This window comes from Chionomys nivalis, chromosome 13 (assembly GCF_950005125.1).
Source record: "Chionomys nivalis chromosome 13, mChiNiv1.1, whole genome shotgun sequence".
NCBI lineage: Eukaryota > Metazoa > Chordata > Mammalia > Rodentia > Cricetidae > Chionomys > Chionomys nivalis.
The window spans coordinates 27,074,756-27,093,983 of NC_080098.1; the positions used below are offsets into that span (position 1 = coordinate 27,074,756).

The window sequence follows — 19,228 nt, forward strand, 5'->3', positions numbered from 1 at the left end:
TAGTTATTGATTTCCAGTTATGTGCACTGGAAATTTCCAGGCACTGTTTAGGCACTTAGGCATACATTAGTTACCTTTAATGTTCTATTCTGTTTAGGAGAGGAGGGGAACTCAGCTTTATCTTACTACCAGCTGTATGTTATTATAGGAGTACTGACTAAGAAAGAGCTTGGAGTTTACATACTGCTTTCTCTCTATGTTTCTGTCTCCCTCTTTCTCTCTCTCTCTGTTCCTCTTTCTCTGTTTCTCTCTCTTTGTCCCTCTCTGTCTGTCTCTCTCTCTGCACACACTTTTTTAAAAATATTAATTTACTATTTTTTAGGCAAGATATGTCCCATCATTGCCAGTAAATTTCTTTTAAAGATATTTCATTCTTATTTTGTATGATAATTTGCCTGTATATATGTGTATACCACATGCTTACCATGGAGGCCAGAAGGGGCGGGCATTACAGATGGTTGGTGAGCCACCATGGGGGTGCTTGGAACTGAACCTGAATCCTCTGCAAGAGCAGCAAGTGCTCCTAACTGCTGACCCATGTCTTTGGCCCTGCTTATAGCCGTTTAAAAAGTGTGTAGATGATTGTTTAAGATTTTATCAAAGTAAATGACCTACAGTGTAGTCAGCTCCTAAAGGTAGCTACTGATAATTCTTCCTTGGTGTCTTCTGCATCTTTTTCCTGTTAGGTCTAAGAGTGTCGCAGCATTTAGAAGAGGGGAAAGGAACAGCTCTCATAATTTTGGGAACTGGCTTAGTTACGGATTGGCATTATTAGAGGAAGAATGCTGATATAAATGCTTTTGAAACAATTTTTCTTCCAAGTTTCAACTTCTCCAATTATGTACTAGTTACCTGAATTTGTGTGGTAAATTGAAGACTTTATGAATGATCTGTTTTAAAGTGTTGTGCCCCTGAAAACCATGTTGACTAGATTCCATTTTACATAAATTATTTTTGTCCAGTCATTACATTGATGTTTAAAGGGTCTGTTCATATTTTTTCTTCTCAGTGTCCTATTGTGAGTATGTGTTATTTGAAAAAATATTTTTCAGGCTTAATGGGACTATTTGAAAAACGCCGCTTCAGGAAATTCCTAGTTTATGTTGCCAACTTTGATGAAAAAGATCCTAGAACTTTTGAGGGTGTTGATCCTAAGAAGACCTCAATGAGAGATGTGTATAAGAAGTTTGATTTGGGCCAAGATGTCATAGACTTTACTGGCCATTCTCTTGCACTGTACAGAACAGATGAGTAAGTAGACTAATGAATCTCATTGGTGGCTGTGAAATACTTGCTAACAGTGAGGTCTGTTTTACCATGAGTGGATTTAGGCAATGTTGCAGTTCCTAGTCTATATCATAGACAATTCCAAGCACTTCAACTTCTAGTCAACTTACATTTATTAGAAAATATCAACAATGGAGTGAGAGTGAAGAGTCCAGTGAGAAACTCTTGGTTTTCAGATTTATATTTTTCTTGAAATTCTCAACTGAATCTCCAGTTTTCCAGATGGAGGCTTAGGACTTGTATGCTGTTGTGTGGCCTTGTGAAAGAAGTTCTAGTTTCAAAAGTTTGTGAGGGCATTTTAGAGAAATAAGAGGGTAGTGGAATTGCTTCAGAAAAAGAGTTTAAAATAAAGTACTTTTTTTCTAATTCACTTTTTCCCAGCTACTTGGATCAGCCGTGTTGTGATACCATTAATAGAATTAAACTTTACAGTGAGTCTTTGGCAAGATATGGTAAAAGCCCATACCTTTATCCACTCTATGGCCTTGGAGAATTGCCGCAAGGATTTGCAAGGTGAGCATCTGTTTAACCCATTAGCTATAGCCATGTTGATCCTAGACTTCATCCTGCCTACTGAAAGTGAAAAATGTCTCTGAATAATGAGATGCTATTTGTTTTATGTTTTTTACATTATTATTATTATTTGGATTTTCGAGACAGGTTTTCGCTGTAGTGTTAGAGCCTGTCCTGGAACTAGCTCTTGTAGACCTGGCTGGCATCAAACTCACAGAGATCCATCTGCCTTTGCTTCCCGAGTGCTGAGTGTTTGTGTAGCACTGGCTGTCCTGGAACTCGCTCTAGAGATCAGGTTGACCTCAGACTCAGAGATTCTCCTGCCTCTGCCTCCCGAGTGCTGGGATTAAATGTGTGCATCAACACTACCTGACTGAGATTTTTTTTTTAATTGAAATAAGATTTACGCACAGTGAAACACAGAGCTTCAATAAAATGAAATGCAATTTGAGAAGACCTGTTTTGTCACAATCCAACCAAGATAAAAACAGTTTCTTTTCCCCACAAACTAGTCCCTTCTCCATCGAAAAATATGGTCTATGCTCATTCATTTCTGACTTCCGGGTTCGTTTTGTTTTTTTGTTTGTTTGTTTTTTGAGAGTGTTTCTCTGTGTAGCCCTGGTTGTCCTGGAACTCACTTTGTAGTACTTGTAGACCAGACCGACCCCAAACTCACAGAGATCCGCCTGCCTTTGCCTCCCGAGTGCTGGGATAAAAGGTGTGCGCCACTTTTTTTTTCTAAAGTCACAGTGTTACATGAGTATCATTCATCCCTCACTTCTTGGTGAATGTCTAGGTTTCCAGTTTGGGGCTATTACAAATAAAGCTACTCTCAGAGTTTTGTGTACATCTGATATTGCTGACTGTGTGAACTGCTGTTTTTTCTGAACACTTGTGCCATTTTTCTATACTCAGCAGTGAGAGTTTTACTTATTCCTTATGTCATATTTGGTACTGTTTATTGACACTATTACATTTATTAATTGAGTGTATGTACATGTATAGATTTTTGCTCTTTCCTACTTAGTGGATCCTGTGACCTGAACTCAGATATCCCTTATAGCAGGTGTCTTTACCTGATGAGCCATCTCTCTGACCCTATTTATTGGCTTTTGTTTTGTTTCGTTTTTTGGTGTTTGAGACGATGTCTCTTTGTAGCCCTTGCCATCCTGGAGCTTGTTATGTAGACCCGGCTGGATTTGAGCTCTTAAGAGATATGCTTGCCTCTGTCTACCACGTGTATTTTAATTAATTAATCAATCAATTAATTAATTAGTTTGTTTGTTTGTTTTGGTTTTTCGAGATAGGGTCTCTCTAGCTCTGGAGCCTGTCCTGGAACTAGCTCTTGTAGACCAGGCTGGTCTCGAGCTCACAGAGATCCGCCTACCTCTGCCTCCTGAGTGCTGAGATTAAAGGCGTGCGCCACCACCGCCCGGCTCCATCTTTATATTTAATATACTTTTTTCCCCAGCAGTGGAGATTGAGTTGAATATGTTTTTAACACTTAAGTGGGTAGGTTATGCCACATCATAATTTTGTCTTTTAAAATGTTTTAAGTTTAGTAGTGGTGGTGTATGCCTTTAATCCCAGCACTGGTGAGGCAGAGGCAGAGACAGGTGAGTTCAAGGCCACCTTGGTCTACATAGCCAGTTCCAGGATAGCCAGAGCTAAACAAAGAAACCCTGTCTTTTAAAAAAACCAAACCAAACCGAAGCAAAACAAAATCAATACCAAAACATGGGTGTCAAACATCTTCCTGTGGAGCAGAGGACGACTTGCCAGTCAGTTCTCTCCTTCCACCATGTGGGCTCAAGGGGTCAGACTCAGTATCAGCCTTGCCTGCAACCAGTGTTCCGTGCTGAGCCTTGTACGACTGCTACAACCTCAGCCTAGCTTTTGTTTATTTGAAAATATTTTGCCTTCTTTTTGAAGGACTTTGTTGGTTGTAACCTGTTTTCATTTAGCACATTGGAAATAACTTTCTCCATGGCAGATTTTGGCTTGAATGAGAAAGTGGCTGTCCTTGATCCCAGGAGTTCTTTCTTTCTTTATTCTCTTCTGTCAGAGATCTGGCGTTCAGGATTTTCTTTTCTTTCTGTTTGAAAAGAACACATCCAGAGCTTTAGGTCATTATTTATTCTGCTATTTGGTCACTTTTTCCTTTGGCTGCAGAGCACCAGTCTCTTGTGTGTTGAGTCCTTGGCATTACACCACTCCCTCAGATAATGAGGCTCTGCTCATTTGGCTTTCTTTTGGAATGTTCTGTTTTTCGTCTTATTTTGGGTGCTGTATATTTGTCATAAATTCTATCACTTTTTCTGCCTGCTTTTTCTATGTAGCACTGGGGATTGATCCCAGGGCTTTCCTGTATGTTAGCCAGGATTTCTACTATTATATGTGTAGTTATATCTTTATTTTCATATGAAAAAAAATGAGATATTTTACTCTTTAGTCTTCCATTAATTTCCCTTGTTCTTTACTTACTTGCTCTTTCAAGCCTCTTCTTACACATACAACCCCCTTCAACTTTATGCCATACATTTATGTGTATATGTATATTTATTAATATATTACTTTATATATTATAAATATGTAGAGAAGATTTATTCAGATCTAAGTCCTGTGAGAAAAAAATGTGATTTTGTTTTTTTAAGTCTCTATTTTGCGTAACATGATTTCCGGATTCATCTTTTTTTATATATAAATGACATAATTTCATTTTTGTCTACACTCATCCATACTTTTCTCTTTATTTGGCCCCTATATGTGTTTTTTTTTTAAGATTTATTTATTATGTATACAACATTTCTTCCATGTATGCTTGTATGCCAGAAGAGGGCACCAGATCTCATTATAGATGGCTGTGAGCCACCATTTGGTTGCTGGGAATTGAACTCAGGACCTCTGGAAGAGCAGTCAGTGCTCTTAACCTCTGAGCCATCTCTCCAGCCCCCCTATATGTGTTCTTTTCTGCCGCTCTCTAACCCTTTCTTTCCAATAGGTTTTCCTCATACTTTCATGTCTTTGTTTATGGCCTAGTACCTTTAATTTGTAGGTACTATAATTTATTTAGATTTAAGAAGGAAGATTTTAACAATTCAAATAATTGTGAATTATAACTGATAAAATTTTTTTTAGGTTAAGTGCTATATATGGAGGTACCTACATGTTGAATAAACCAATTGAAGAAATCATTGTGCAGAATGGAAAAGTGGTTGGTGTAAAATCTGAAGGAGAGGTAAGTAACTGTTCTTTCTGTGAATGTTTCGTCTGCTAAATACTTAATGTGGTGTGGACATTGATAGTATATCCTGGGGACACACACACATAAATGTTTTTTCAAATTCTTTATAGACCCCCCCCATTTATTTATTTGTTTATTTGTTTATTTATTTATGGCTGACCTGGAACTCACTCTGTAGACCAGGATAGTCTTGATCTCAAGGTCCACATGCCTCTGAGTGCTGGGATTAAAGGGCATATGCCACCACTGCCTATTTTTTTAATTAGGTCTTTTTTTAAGTTGCTGAGTTCTTCTAATTCTTGATATATTTTGGTTATTAATCCCTTATCAGATATAGTACTTGCAAATATTTCTTCTCATTATGTCATTATGTTTCCTTTTTTTACTTTTTTTTTTTTGAGACAAGGTTTCTCTGTAGCTTTGGTACCTGTCGTAGAACTAGCTCTTATAGACCAGACTGGCCTTGAATGCACAGAGATCTGCCCCCCTCTGCCTCCCAAGTGCGGGGATTAAAAGCATATGTTTCCTTTTGTTTTTAACTACATTATGAGTTTAATACTTGCTGATATACACAAATTTTAACTTTTCATGAAGTTCAGTTTGTGATTCTGTGTTAAAAAAATGTTTTAGCCCTTACTCACCTAAACTATATGTATAACCTACCTCTGTACCTCAGTGCTCAGATTATAGGTATGCTGCACAAGTTTTTAAGATTTTCCATATCCCGTATTTTTTTTTTCCCCAAAAATCACTTAAAGTATGGAGATTTACTTCTGGCATCTTGGTCTCAGTTCCTTTGGCCTCTGTATCTGTCTTTGTGCTAGTACCAGGTACCATACCATACTGACTGCTATAGTTTTTTAGTAGAATCCTTCTCTGTGTTCTTTTTTCAATTGTTTTTAGTTACTAATGAATTCAGATTTAATATCCATGGTGCTGGAGAGATGGCTTAACACTGGCTGTTCTTCCAGAAGACCCGGGTTCAATTCCTCGCACCACATGGCAGCTCAAAACTGTCTGTAACTCCCAATTCCAGGGGATCTTGTACCTTCACACCAATGCACATAAAAAATGCTAAATAAATTGTTTTTTTTTAAAAAATCAATATCCACTTTAGGATTGATTTAGAGAGCTTAACCTTCTAATACATGAATGTGGAACATACGCCATGTTTCGATTTCTTCTTTATAATATTCCTTTAAGGGCTGGAGAGATGGCTCAGAGGTTAAGAGCACTGACTGTTCTTCCAAAGGTCCTGAGTTCAATTCCCAGCAACAACCATCTATAATGAGATCTAGTGCTCTCTTCTGCACATGCAGGCAAAACTCTGTTTACGTAATAAATAAATCTTTAAAAAAATATTCCTTTAAATGGTTTGTTACAGATTGCTCGCTGTAAGCAGCTCATCTGCGACCCCAGCTACGTAAAAGATCGGGTTGAAAAAGTGGGCCAGGTAATCAGAGTGATTTGTATCCTTAGCCACCCTATCAAGAACACCAATGATGCCAATTCCTGCCAGATCATCATTCCACAGAACCAAGTCAACCGCAAGTCAGGTGAGTTTTGGAAAACAGCCAGTGAGGGTAGAATTGTGAGATTTCTTAGTGTTTTCACTGATATTCCTGGCTTTACTCCTTACTTTAGTAGAGACTTTAGTTTGATACTGGAAGCAGACCTGCGAAGCCGAATGTGGTCCTTCTAGCAGCAGTGCACTGAAATGTCAGCCTGGTACCTATTGCCTTGAATCTTGGCTTCATGGCTAGAATGAACATACTACATAGATGGACTCTTTCAAGCTTCCAGCCTTCATTTATTAGTTCAACTGACATCACTGTGTTTGAGCTGATTCTGTGTCGTAGTTCTAATGATTGTGTTTGTTTTAGCAATGTGCTAGAAACTTTATTTCTGTGATTCAAGTCAGGACTTGGTCTAAAATTGAAATTCAAATTTTGATATAACCAGTGATTTTCAACTGTATTTTATTTTTAGCTAGAAGCCCCACATATCACGTTTCACTGAGTTTTCAGTATTATGATTTTTTTCCCCTTTCCCATAAGAAAACCACATCACAGAATATTTTTACTAGAAAAAGATACACATTTTTTTTTTTTTTTCAAGACAGGGTTTCTCTGTAGCTTTGATGCCTGTCCTGGAACTACCTCTTGTAGACCAGGCTGGTCTTGAACTCACAGAGATCCACCTGCCTCTGCCTCCCGAGTGCTGGGATTAAAGGCATGCGCCACCACCGCCCGGCAAGATACACATTTTTTAAAGTGATTCTGAAGCAGATACTTAGATTTCTACATTTAAAATTATACTTAGAGGTTAGATGTGGTAATCTGTAAGTATTAATTTTCCAATAAGTAAATGAGGAAATTTGTACTTAATTTTTTTTTTAAAGATTTTTATTTATTATGTATACATAATATCATGTATCCTGCAGTACAGAAGAGGACACCAGATCTTATTACAGATGGTTGTGAGCCACCATGTGGTTGCTGGGAATTGAACTCAAGACCTCTGGAAGAGCAGCCAGTGCTCTATTTCTCTGAGCCATCTCTCCAGCCACCGGAAATTTGTACTTAAAAGCCTCATAACTATTCAAAACCTTTCCAAATACAGAGTGTAGAGCAGCAGAAAATCTCTTGTTTTTCATGTTATGTTTTTTTGAGACAGTCTGTCTGGCCTTGAACTCCCCATATATGCTTCCACATCCAGCTAATAAGATTTTTTAGATTTGGTCTTGGCCAAATCTAAAATTTGGTCTAGTGCAGAGTTTATCTCCAGGTTTAGTAGTTCACGGTTACATAGATCATCACTCTCTTACAGTTTCAGCGAGCTTTTCCATGGGGAAACCGCCCTGTCAAAGGAAAGATTCTGGCTCATGTTGTCAATGTAGTCGGTTTACTCAGTTGGGTTGAAGGCAGAGTATTATGACAATGGGAGTATGTGGCAGCGAAATCTGCTTAGGTCATGCAAACTAGGGCAGCAAAGACAGCAAGTATAAAAGGGTCTTGGGTACAAGTTTATACCCTTTCACAGACATGCTAGAGAGGTTCTGAATTTAGGTTTTGTGGGGAGTCGAACAACCCTCTCACGGGGATATCATATATCCTGCATATTATATATTTACATTATGACTCCTAACTAGCAAAATTACAGCTATGAAGTAGCAATGAAAATAATTTTATGGCTGGGCAGTGGTAGGCATGCCTTTAATCCCAGAATTCTGTAGGCAGAGGCATTCAGATCTCTGAGTTCACGGCCAGCCTTGTCTACAAAACAAGTTCCAGGACAGCCAGGACTGTTACAAAAAAAAAACTTGTCTCAGAACCCAAAATAAAACAACAACAACAACAAGAAAAACTCCAAAAAATAGTAATAAAATAATAATTTTATGGCTACGAGTCACGATATTAGGAACTGTATTAAAGGGTTGCAGCAGCCGGGCGGTGGTGGCACACGCCTTTAATCCTAGCACTTGGGAGGCAGAGGCAGGTGGATCTCTGTGAGTTCGAGACCAGCCTGGTCTACAAGAGCTAGTTCCAGGACAGGCTCCAAAACCACAGAGAAACCCTGTCTCGAAAAACCAAAAAAAAAAAAAAGGGTTGCAGCATTAAGAAAGCTGAAAACCACTGTGCTAGATAGATCCTATTTCCTAACAGCCCATTATTCAGCTCTGAACTCATCAATGGATTGATAAAATTGGCACTTCACTGACCCATTCATCTGTCAAAAACACCATCAGCAGAGGACCAATCCTTCAATGTCTGAATCGATTTTAGATCCAGATTGTGCTTAAGAGAAATTTCAGTTAGTAAATATTTGTACCAAGACTTAGTTTATTTGTTTATAATAAGTTTAGACAAGAGCCTGTTTGAAGTAATTTTAATTTATAACAAAGTGAAACCATGTGATACTTGAGTATACTTTTGTCCAAAGTTTACAAACACCAGGGGGTGTGTTTATTTTTGCTTTTAGATATCTATGTTTGTATGATCTCCTTTGCACACAATGTGGCAGCACAGGGCAAATATATTGCCATTGTAAGTACAACTGTGGAGACCAAGGAACCAGAGAAAGAAATCAGACCAGCTTTGGAGCTCTTGGAACCAATTGAACAGAAGTGAGTATTGTGTTCATTGTCAACTAAAACTGAAGTGTTGGTGTCTGCTTCATGGTCAGGTAATTCTGGGAACAAGACAGGCCAGCCATTGGCTGCTATGAATCCCTAGAATGCCTTGCCCTATCAGTCTTATGCTTTCAAAGCAAAGCAGTGATGTTGGTCTGTTTCTCCCCATATAGATTTGTCAGCATCAGTGACCTCTTTGTACCTAAAGATTTGGGATCAGAGAGCCAGGTGAGTGTGATGATCTGAAAAAGATGTTACCAGTTTTTATTGGGGAGCATCCCTAAATAGTCTGAAGTCTTCTATAATTCTTAATTCCAGATCTTTATTTCCCGTGCATATGATGCTACCACTCACTTTGAGACAACCTGTGATGACATTAAAGATATCTATAAGAGAATGACAGGATCTGAGTTTGACTTTGAAGAAATGAAGCGCAAGAAGAATGACATTTATGGAGAAGACTAACAGCAGTACATATTATGTAATTAGGACAAACAAAATTTGGCAAATAATGTATATTGTATGAAATCAACATTGTAAGCCCTGCTTTTATGATCAAAATGGAGATTGAAGAGTGCTATACCAGTGAATACTTCTCCCCTTCACTTTTCTAATATCATGTATTAACTTGTTTTCATGGAATGGCTAGTCAGAATTGGTTGGTTCTGTTCAGTTTAACCAAACTGGCTTTTTTCTAGTGAAGGAGCTGATCTAAACAAATATTGATACTGATAAGAGAACTTGATACAGTACTTGTATCTTTTAATCAGTGTAGCCTTTGCAATTGTGTGCCTCTGCTCAAGAGCTGGATCTATACATTTTGTGCCATCCTGATATTGAAGTCTAATTGAATATCCTGTGGTTTGGGAAAACATTGTTTTCTCTACTTTGTGTTAAAGCAGGGCCCAAATAGTTGACCCACATGTTTTATGTGGGCATAAACTTCTAACCAAACTTCAGACTTAGCGAGTTGTTTGGAGGAAGCTAGTATGTGGTATTTTAACCTACTACAATTGCTGAGAAGGGGAAAGGGATCTTACGGTAAACAGGTAAAATATAGAAGCACCTTTTATCCCAGGTATGGCTTCTTCAATGGACCAAGCTGCAATGCAGTATTGATTTGACAGAGCCTTGATTTCAATGATGTCTGTCTCAAAATGGCTCCAAATGATTTCTGTACTGCAAAATAAAGCCAAACTCTGGAAACCACTGTCCTCCATATTGTCTGCGTCCTGCTTGTAAACAACACAAGTTTGTGCACTGCCTTCAGGAGAGCTGAGGGTATTACTACTATTACCTCATAGGTTTGGATGGGAGCCATTTCCTGGCTTCATTATGACTAGTTACATTTTATTCTTAATGTAGTACCAGGCTCATTATAGTAGGATTCTTCTTATAAAAGCATGTGGTGAGTGGCCTAAGCCTTGCTAAAGACTATACACAGATTGAATCACAGCACAAAGAACTGCATTTTAATTCTTTATTTAAAAAAAAAAAATTAAAAAAAACCAAAACAACCAACCTAACCCCAAACTATGTATAAAATCCTTTGTTCCAAATAGATAGTGTACAAATGGTTTCTTCTTGTGTATATTTTAAAGACTTAAGAAAGTTCTAATATCATAAATAATTTCCTCAGATTGATTTTTTTTGTAGTGCAGCATTAAAAAAAACCGAGTAAGTGGAAAAGTGTATAAATTTGTGATTTACAAAAAAAATGGTTTTTCTCTTTGTAGTGTTTCTTAGGCAATAGCAAACAAAACCATTACAGATTATACTTTTTTACAATGTGGTAAAACCTCTGAAACATGCACTTCATAAGCCTCTAACCACACGCAAAAATGGCTATTTGTTAAAATAGATTTTACTTTAGCTAGGTAAACATGTGAAGGTCTCAATTTTAATATTAAGCTCAATAGTTTTGAAGGCATTATATTTAGAATGAAAATTTTACAACAGTACTCAATGTTGTAACCCAAATCTAATGGCAAATATGGTCTGATAAATGAGACATTCTAGCAAAGTATAAAAACGAAACATGGATTTTTTTCAGATGAGGATTGTTTGTATGTATTTGAAGTTTTTCAGACACAGGAAAATACTAATTTATTGTTGGCGTCTTCCATGCCTAGCCTCAACTCCAAAATGTAGTTTAAATCACCTGTAGAAACACAAAATTGGTATGATAAATGACTAAGAAATACTCATAACTGGGACAACTATGCATTCATTTTACTGTCTCCCTTGTCAACCCAGGCTGGCTGCAAGTAAACTGAAATAGAAAACAGGCCAGGCGGTGGTGACGCCTTTAATCCAAGCAGGAGGCAGAGACAGGTGAATCTTTGAGTTCGAAGCCAGCCTGATCTACAAGAGCTAGTTCCAGCCGGGCGATGGTGGTGCACGCCTTTAATCCCAGCACTCGGGAGGCAGAGGCAGGCGGATCTCTGTGAGTTTGAGACCAGCCTGGTCTACAAGAGCTAGTTCCAGGACAGGCTCCAAAGCCACAGAAAAACCCTGTCTCGGAAAAAAAAAAAAAAAGAGCTAGTTCCAGGACAGGCTCCAGAGCTAGAGAGAGACCCTGTCTCAAAAAAAAAAAAAAAAAAAAAAAAAAAAAACAAACAAACAAAAAAACCAAACTCAACCAACCAAAAAAAACTTTTGAATTTTAAACATTCTTTCCCTCAATGGCAGTGTTTGCTGCCAGTAATTCCAACTTACTCTGGGAATTTTACAAAAAGTTCTTACCAATAGCTACTCCTAAATGGAGCTGCTATATTTTGTATATTTTCAGTGAAGTAGTTTACATCTGTAACAAGGATTCCACTATTTTCAAAGACTTCCGGGGATGCCGTGGGCTTGTCTGTAAAGAAGAAAAACTGTGACAAAAAGCCAGTATTCCCATTTTTTTCGAGGTAGCAGAATTCACTAGAATGAGAAACACAGACATATGGTAGTAGAATGAGGAGGAAAGGGGCATAATGGACACGGTACTGTTTTTAGTAAAACAGGTGGCAGCTAAGGCTCATAGAAATTGTGAAAAAAAAAACATGTACTTTATAGGACCTGATAATATTAGAGGACTATTAACTAGAACTCCTTGGCAAGCATCCTCTGGTTCTGGGTATCTGTCAAAACATACACGGCACTAATAGCAGTGGGTAATCCCACATGTATCTAAGGCATTCAATAACTACTTAGGAAGGATATTTCTAGAGCCGTTCTGTGTTAGCATTAACTGAGAAATGAAGATTAGAACTCAGATTAAATTTACCTGTTAGGAAGACAGCAAACCTGGCACTGATATGCTGAATTTGCAGGTTTAGCAAACATTTCAAAATTTCAGCTTTTGTTGGTGATGGAGAGTCACAGTTATGATAATGAAGCAATTCAATGATATTTACACTCTGGTATGATTTCAAAATTAAGTTCTTTTTATGCGCAATTGAATCTACCCTGGAAAAGAGAAATGTTAGTAGCTGTTCTTGCTTTCATTGAAAAGAAAAAGATTTTAAATTGTGTATCTGTGAAAGAATATGCACCCTAAGAGTCCAAAAGAGTGTCGGAGACTCTGAATCTGGAGTTACGGGCAGTTGTGAGCCACTCAATGTGGGTGCTGGGAATTGAACTTCACCTCTCAACTACCAAGCCATCTCTCTAGCTCTTTGCTTTCAGTTTTAGCTACTTGTATTAAAACAACACTTGCTCAAAGAGCCTGCCCCTTTTTTCTTGATGTTCCTTTTCATGGCATAATGGCCAATATGTATGCACTATCCTGATTAGTTGCCTCTAAACTTTACAACAATAATGAACTCCTTTGAAAATATAGACTGTAACCTTTTGAGGCCCAAGACAAACAGCCCATGTAGTTACTGCTACTTCAACCGGTAACTAAAGGTCCTTCAAAGTTCTCAGGCAGTTACACAATTACAACTATGCTTTTTCACTGATCTTAGTGGACATTTGCACTAACATGTAAACCAACAAATCTTCCTTAGGAGTGACGTAAAGGTCTTGCTCCATAGTTCAGATTGGCTTATTACTGTCATCCAGAGATTTCCCTGTTTCTGCCCTTAGTGCTGGGATTAGACTCTGCTGCTATTATCTGACAGCAACTGGTCTAATCTAATTTATGTTTCATACTTAAATTTTGTGGCCAGATTACCAATCTCAGTGAAACTAAGCAGTAGCCAGACTTTTCTTAATTTCTTATCTCTATAAAATCTTACTTTTCCTTTTTTTTTCCCTCCTAGAGAAAAATCTCTTTAGTTCTTTAAATTTATTTACCTATAGGTGTGTACCTGACAGTTTAACACATGATTAGTATTGCTGTTAAGCCTTTCCTATAAAATAATGGTTGGCCGGAGATGAAGAGCTTCGCTATTAAGAGCACTGGTCTGATCCAGCACCCATATGGTGGTTCCCACCTTTGAGGGAATCTGATGCCCTCTTCTGGCTTCCGGGGGCACTGCATGCATATCGTACATACATACAGGCAAAACACCAATAATACACCATCTTTTAAAAAGCTGGTTAGCAAGATCTTCTATGAGTTCCTGGCCATACCCTCCAGTCAGGTTTGCTTGGTTCACTATCCCTACCTTGTTAGTGAGCCTTATCTTGGCTAGCTCCTGCCCCAAGGAAAACCCTCAAATTTTATTCTGTCTATAATTTATGTGTCTGTATGCACCTGCATGTCAGTGTAAGTGACATGGATGTGCAGGTGCCCATGGAGGCCAGAACAGGGCACTGGATCCTTTGGGGTTAGAGTTACAGATGGTTGTGAGTCACCGAATACAGGTGCTAATATCCAAACTCTTGATGGAGCAGCAAGTGCTGCTAACTGCTATTTCTACTGCCTGTACCGTCTTTAATGGTCTCATACACTCACACAATAAACTTGCTCCTAGTGTCTGAAGAAAGCAGTGTTAAAAGTATTCAATAATGAGCCAGGCGGTGGTGGCGCACGCCTTTAATCCCAGCACTTGGGAGGCAGAGGCAGGCGGATCTCTGTGAGTTCGAGGCCAGCCTGGTCTAGAAGAGCTAGGAACCAAAAGCCACGGAGAAACCCTGTCTCGAAAAATCCCCCCCAATAAAAGTATTCAATAATTTAGCGTTCAAAGTCTGGAATGGATGTTCAGTTTCAAAACTAGTAATTTGCTCATGTTCAGGTTTGTTTTCTTGGTATGTAAAGTATCTAGTACCTGGTGCCTTTTATCCTTTATCTACTTAAGTTTGTTTCCTACTGTTAGCAGAGGACTTGGAGTCACACTTTGAATGTGCAGAAACTCTTATAGACTCCAAGTCTCTTGAGCCAAATCAACTAATTTTCTTTTTTTAAAAAAATCCCTGCATTGATGCTGGGGATGTGGTGTGGTCAACATGAGGTCAGTATGTGGACATGCATGAGGACTTGAGTTTAGACCCCTAGCATCCATGTAAAAAGCCAGGTGTGGTGGCACATATCTGTAACTCCAACAGTGGGAGGTGAGGGCAGGCTCACTGGCCCGCCAACCAGCCAAGATAAATCCATGAGTTCCAGATTCAGTGAGACCTCCTCTTAAAAAATAAGATGGGCAGTGATAGAAGACACCTGACAGACTGCCAGGCCCTGTGCAAACAAGTGTGTAACCCACACAAACCACATACACAAATCACTGCTTTAACTTGATATGCCCTGGCTGGAAGGCCTGCACTTTTCTGAAGAGAAGATGTGTGTGTTGGGGGTGGGGGTTGGGGAGGGACTGAGGAGAGGAAGGAACACTAATTGGGCTGCAAAAAACTTTCTAAAAGCAATCAAAACAACAAATAACTGCTTTAGATTTACAGCAACCTGCCTACTGTTTAAATCCAATACCCTGACAACTCAAAATAAGAATCAATAGGCAAAAGAGCACCAGCACCAAGCTCACATTTCATCATATTTCTGCATATGGCAGCAGAGCCTGACTTAGCTGCTGATGTTGCTGTAGATACAACTCTCACTGGATGCCCTATTACAAAAAACAAATCCCAAAGCTATCCAGCAGACCTCAATCTTAGGAAGCCAAGCTTTAATAATCCTTCTGACACCGTTCTTGTAGCTGTGGTGCTTGAGTTACACTAATCTAAGGCACATGGAAAACTGAGACTAGGGTATTTGCACCTTTCTCCACATGTACATACTTGACATCTTCCTTGAGCTTTTTATTCTCTCTGTAGTGAAGCAGCCACTTCCATCTTCCATTTTCATTTAGTTTTTCCAGGATTTTGACAATTTCCTTCAGTTGAACTGTAGAATAAGTTCAGCAAAGAGAAGATGTGTCTTAGTTTTCATTCATGCAAGGTCCATTAGTTGTCACTTAGGAACAATCAGACCCATGTCTCCACCTCTTCCATGTCCAGGCAATGTTCAGCCTCAAGAAACACATAACCTGTGAGACTCCTCAAACCAGTTCTACCCAGTCACACTATAATGGGAAACAACTGTGAAGGGGCCCGTGCTAAGGCTCTGAACCAGCCACATGATAGACAGAAGCAGTAGTCCAGTGCAGTAGAAAAGTTATGTATTTTTATTAACCTAGTTTCCATGAAGAATTTATGCTGAAGGTAAACTGATTGAGAAATGGTATTCAAATTATCCTGATATGATCAGAGTTAAGGCAGGTTTAAGAAGTAAATTCTACATTAGACTGTTCAAGGTATTAACTAGGGTGACTTTTGGAAGGCATTTTTTTTTCTGGTTTTTCGAGACAGGGTTTTTCTATGTAGCTTTGGAGCCTGTCCTAGAACTTGCTTTGTAGATCAGGCTGGCCTCAAACTCAGAGATCCACCTGCCTCTGACTCCCGAGTGCTAGGATTAAAGGTGTGCACCACCACTGCCTGGTCAGGAAGCCATTTTGTTTTTTTTTTTAAAAAAAAAGATTTTTTGTTAATATTAAGATATTAGGCCTTGTGCCATTAGAAATGGGGAACTGATTCTTAAAAAAACAAAAAACAAAAACCAACCAACCAACCAACAAAACCACAAAGCCCTAAAATAGTGCTGATCTGTCAAGTGTTAAGAATGACTACATTAAAAGGATTTGGTGCAACAATTGGCATAAAGTAAGCCTTCAACATATGGTAAATGATTTCTTTAGAGTTGATAATTTCTTCTTGATGAAACAGTATTTGTGTCACTGGGTAAGGAGAAATTGAGATGCCTAGATTTCAAAATTAAAGACAAACCTAATGTTAAATTTTCTAGTATGTCACCATCCGATACCACAAAGCCGCCTGAGCGAAACAGCTCTTGGTAGGTATCATTCAGAATGTCTTCAGGAGTGTCTACCCCGGCAAAAATGACACTGGGGAAATGCTTCAGCTTCAGCAGAGAAGGAATCTGTTAGACATAAAAGGACTTCCATGAAGAAAGACACATATAGGCACATTTAACATTCTCATAGATTTCAAGGACCATGAGCAGCTGTAAATACTTCAGCCAGAACCACTAACTGACAATGCTGCCACACACGTAGAGCAGTTCTCACCTTATGAGTAGCCATTAGCTCATCAAAATTAATTAAAAAGAGCGCTATAGATAGCTCATGAAAGAAGATGTCTGAAGTTCAGGGGACCTATAAAGGGTTAAGTCACACAAACTCATTCTGTTTCCAGCTCACCTGGTGGTGCCAATACCACAAAGCTCATGTCACTATCCTGTGTCCACAAGTCGCTTCTTGTGATAATTATTATCAACTAGCCAATCTAAGTCCTTTTAAAGCATGATTTTCTTAACAGTCAGACATCAAGTAATAAAGATTTCTTCAAGTGAGAAAACTTAGCACTGGCTCACATTTTTTCAGTGAACATGGCATCAACCTGCCCTACAGACACCTGGGTGATTCTAAATGAGTATGCCACACTGTACCTTCCCCACTATCTTCCCAGTAAAGGTCCAATGGAAGTATATGTCAGCTACTCCCCTACACAGAATGTACAGAATGCAGCAATGAATCACAATACAGAACAATTTCAGTGCCTAGAATATATTTCTTTTTACTGTGAGATTCCAAACTTACTTGATGCAAATGTGATATTATGTCTTCATTTTTGATGATAACTAATAGTGTCTCAGTCTCTCTTTGAAAGGCTTGACAGAAATCTAGAAGTTCCGCTTCTGTATGGCCTCTTTTCTTTAGAATGCTCTGAAAGATTTACAAACAGCTTTTACTAAAAAAAGGATACTTATACAGACCTTTCTTTTCTTTCTTTTTTGACACAAGGTCTCTGTAAAACCCTGGCTGGAATGCCCTGGAATGCACTACGTAGACCAGGTTGGCTTCAAATTCACAAAGATCCGGCTGCCTATGCTTCTCAAGTACTGGGATTAAAGGCATGTGCCACCATGCCTACCAAGGTACAACTATTTTTATATAAAAAGAAGCCACCATCTAGGCCTGGTAGTGCATACAATCTTGGCACTTGGGAGATTGAGGAAGGATCATTATACTGCTACTTAGCAGCACATCTCAAAGGAAGCAAACAAAAATATTTAACAATACATGAAAAAAGCAAATCCTATTTACAAGGCAACATAGCTACTTGTCTTACTACTAAATAAACACATGCACATATTACTATAAAGTGGATTTAAGCTTTATTTTTAGTTATAAAATTAGTGTGTATGTATGTAAGTAGGTACACACACATGCCATGGTCAGGGGATAACTTTCAGGATTTGGTTTTTTTTCCTATCATGTGGTCCTGGGAGGATCAAATTTAGGGTTGTCAGGGTTGGTGGCAAGTGCCTTCTCTTACTGAGCCATCTCTACAGCCCAAGAAGTTTAATTTGATGATGAAGCAGTTTATGATTACAAAATATCAAAGGCTGATTTTAAAAAGTCTAAACTAATTCGCATAAATTGAGTTTCACTTTCAAGGGAGACAGGACAGGGTTGCTGGCTCTTTCTATAATGTCATTACTTGTAATATGTAGCTAGAACTTTAGCAACATACCAGTGCATTTCTTTATCACTAATCGGAACCAATCTGAAGAATTAATTGTTCCTTGGCTATCCATATAACATAAACTGCATGTTGATAAGGAACTGCATGTTCTGACCTTCCCTCAGAGCACCTCCTTGAATAGCTTCATTGGGAAGGTGAATGTGCATCAAAGATTTTCCTAAATCCAATCTCCCTTATGACTCTTTGGTTTTTGTTTGTCTCCCCCCCTCGTCCCCAGAAAAGGTTTCTCTGTGTTGCCCTGGTTGTCCTGAAACTTACTCTGTAGACAAGGTTGGCCTTGGGCTCAGATATCTGCTTGTCTCTGCTTCCCAAGTGTTGGGACTGAAGGTGTGTGCCACTACCGCTGGTCCCTTGTGACTCTTATGTGATCCTTCTTCATGAAGGATTATGGCTTGCCATTGTACACCCAATTATATTCCACTCTGCACACCCAATTATACTCCGCTCAGAACATTTATTGTCTTTATAATGTATTACATTGTCTGCCTTGAATACCCAAACAGATGAACTTCTGACTATCCCACCTGCACTCAAAAGGACGGCATAATTTTTGAAGAAATTCTTTTAGGAAAGAATCAACTGAAATACTGAAGATTGAGCTGTCACTGTTTGCAGATCCTTCTCATCTTACAAACAGGTCTATATCCCATCACTAAAGAATAGTTCAGGGCTTGCCAGAATTATTCAGGATGTTTCCAAGGCTTAAAAAACATGTACTGTTTTTTGTTTTCTTTAGACAGGATCTTACTCTGTAACTTCTACTGGCCTCAAACCTTTTGGGATTCACTCATCTCAGCCATGCAAGTGCTGGGATTACAAGTTCCAGCCACCACACCCAACAAACATTGTGCTCCTGAATGCATGTTATGTTTATTTTAGTATATGTTCAATTAGAAGTTGTAACCTTTGTACAAACATGCACTTTGTATTAAAAACAGTGGCCACATGGTCAATTTTTTTTTAATACACTCAATAAAGAAACAAGATGATGCCTATGAACAGTCATGAGACACTGTTTAAGTGCTGGGAACCCATTCCAGGTCCTCTGTAAGAAGGTAGGTATT

The 19,228-nt window shown here is 38.6% G+C and overlaps 2 protein-coding genes across 3 annotated transcripts in view; one reads left to right on the top strand and one right to left on the bottom strand.

The window, feature by feature from the left end:
• The window catches only part of Gdi2 (GDP dissociation inhibitor 2), a 30,284-nt gene extending 19,894 nt beyond the window's left edge, over nucleotides 1-10,390 (top strand). The window contains exons 5-11 of the mRNA XM_057786901.1: nucleotides 1,053-1,251; nucleotides 1,669-1,800; nucleotides 4,939-5,038; nucleotides 6,429-6,600; nucleotides 9,026-9,170; nucleotides 9,350-9,404; nucleotides 9,495-10,390. Of these exons, the coding sequence (XP_057642884.1) occupies nucleotides 1,053-1,251; nucleotides 1,669-1,800; nucleotides 4,939-5,038; nucleotides 6,429-6,600; nucleotides 9,026-9,170; nucleotides 9,350-9,404; nucleotides 9,495-9,641 (950 nt within the window). The 3' untranslated portion in view covers nucleotides 9,642-10,390. The remainder of the gene's footprint in view (nucleotides 1-1,052; nucleotides 1,252-1,668; nucleotides 1,801-4,938; nucleotides 5,039-6,428; nucleotides 6,601-9,025; nucleotides 9,171-9,349; nucleotides 9,405-9,494) is intronic.
• Nucleotides 10,391-10,642: 252 nt separating this feature from the next.
• The window catches only part of Tasor2 (transcription activation suppressor family member 2), a 46,756-nt gene continuing 38,170 nt past the window's right edge, over nucleotides 10,643-19,228 (bottom strand). The window contains exons 15-20 of one of the 2 annotated variants that reach the window (XM_057786899.1): nucleotides 17,216-17,341; nucleotides 16,383-16,536; nucleotides 15,339-15,444; nucleotides 12,448-12,629; nucleotides 11,922-12,036; nucleotides 10,643-11,337 (exon numbers count right to left, since the gene is read on the bottom strand). In XM_057786899.1, the coding sequence (XP_057642882.1) occupies nucleotides 11,334-11,337; nucleotides 11,922-12,036; nucleotides 12,448-12,629; nucleotides 15,339-15,444; nucleotides 16,383-16,536; nucleotides 17,216-17,341 (687 nt within the window). In that variant the 3' untranslated portion in view covers nucleotides 10,643-11,333. Of the gene's footprint in view, nucleotides 11,338-11,917; nucleotides 12,037-12,447; nucleotides 12,630-15,338; nucleotides 15,445-16,382; nucleotides 16,537-17,215; nucleotides 17,342-19,228 lie in introns of those variants that run through there. The other variant, XM_057786900.1, reaches the window with a different exon arrangement.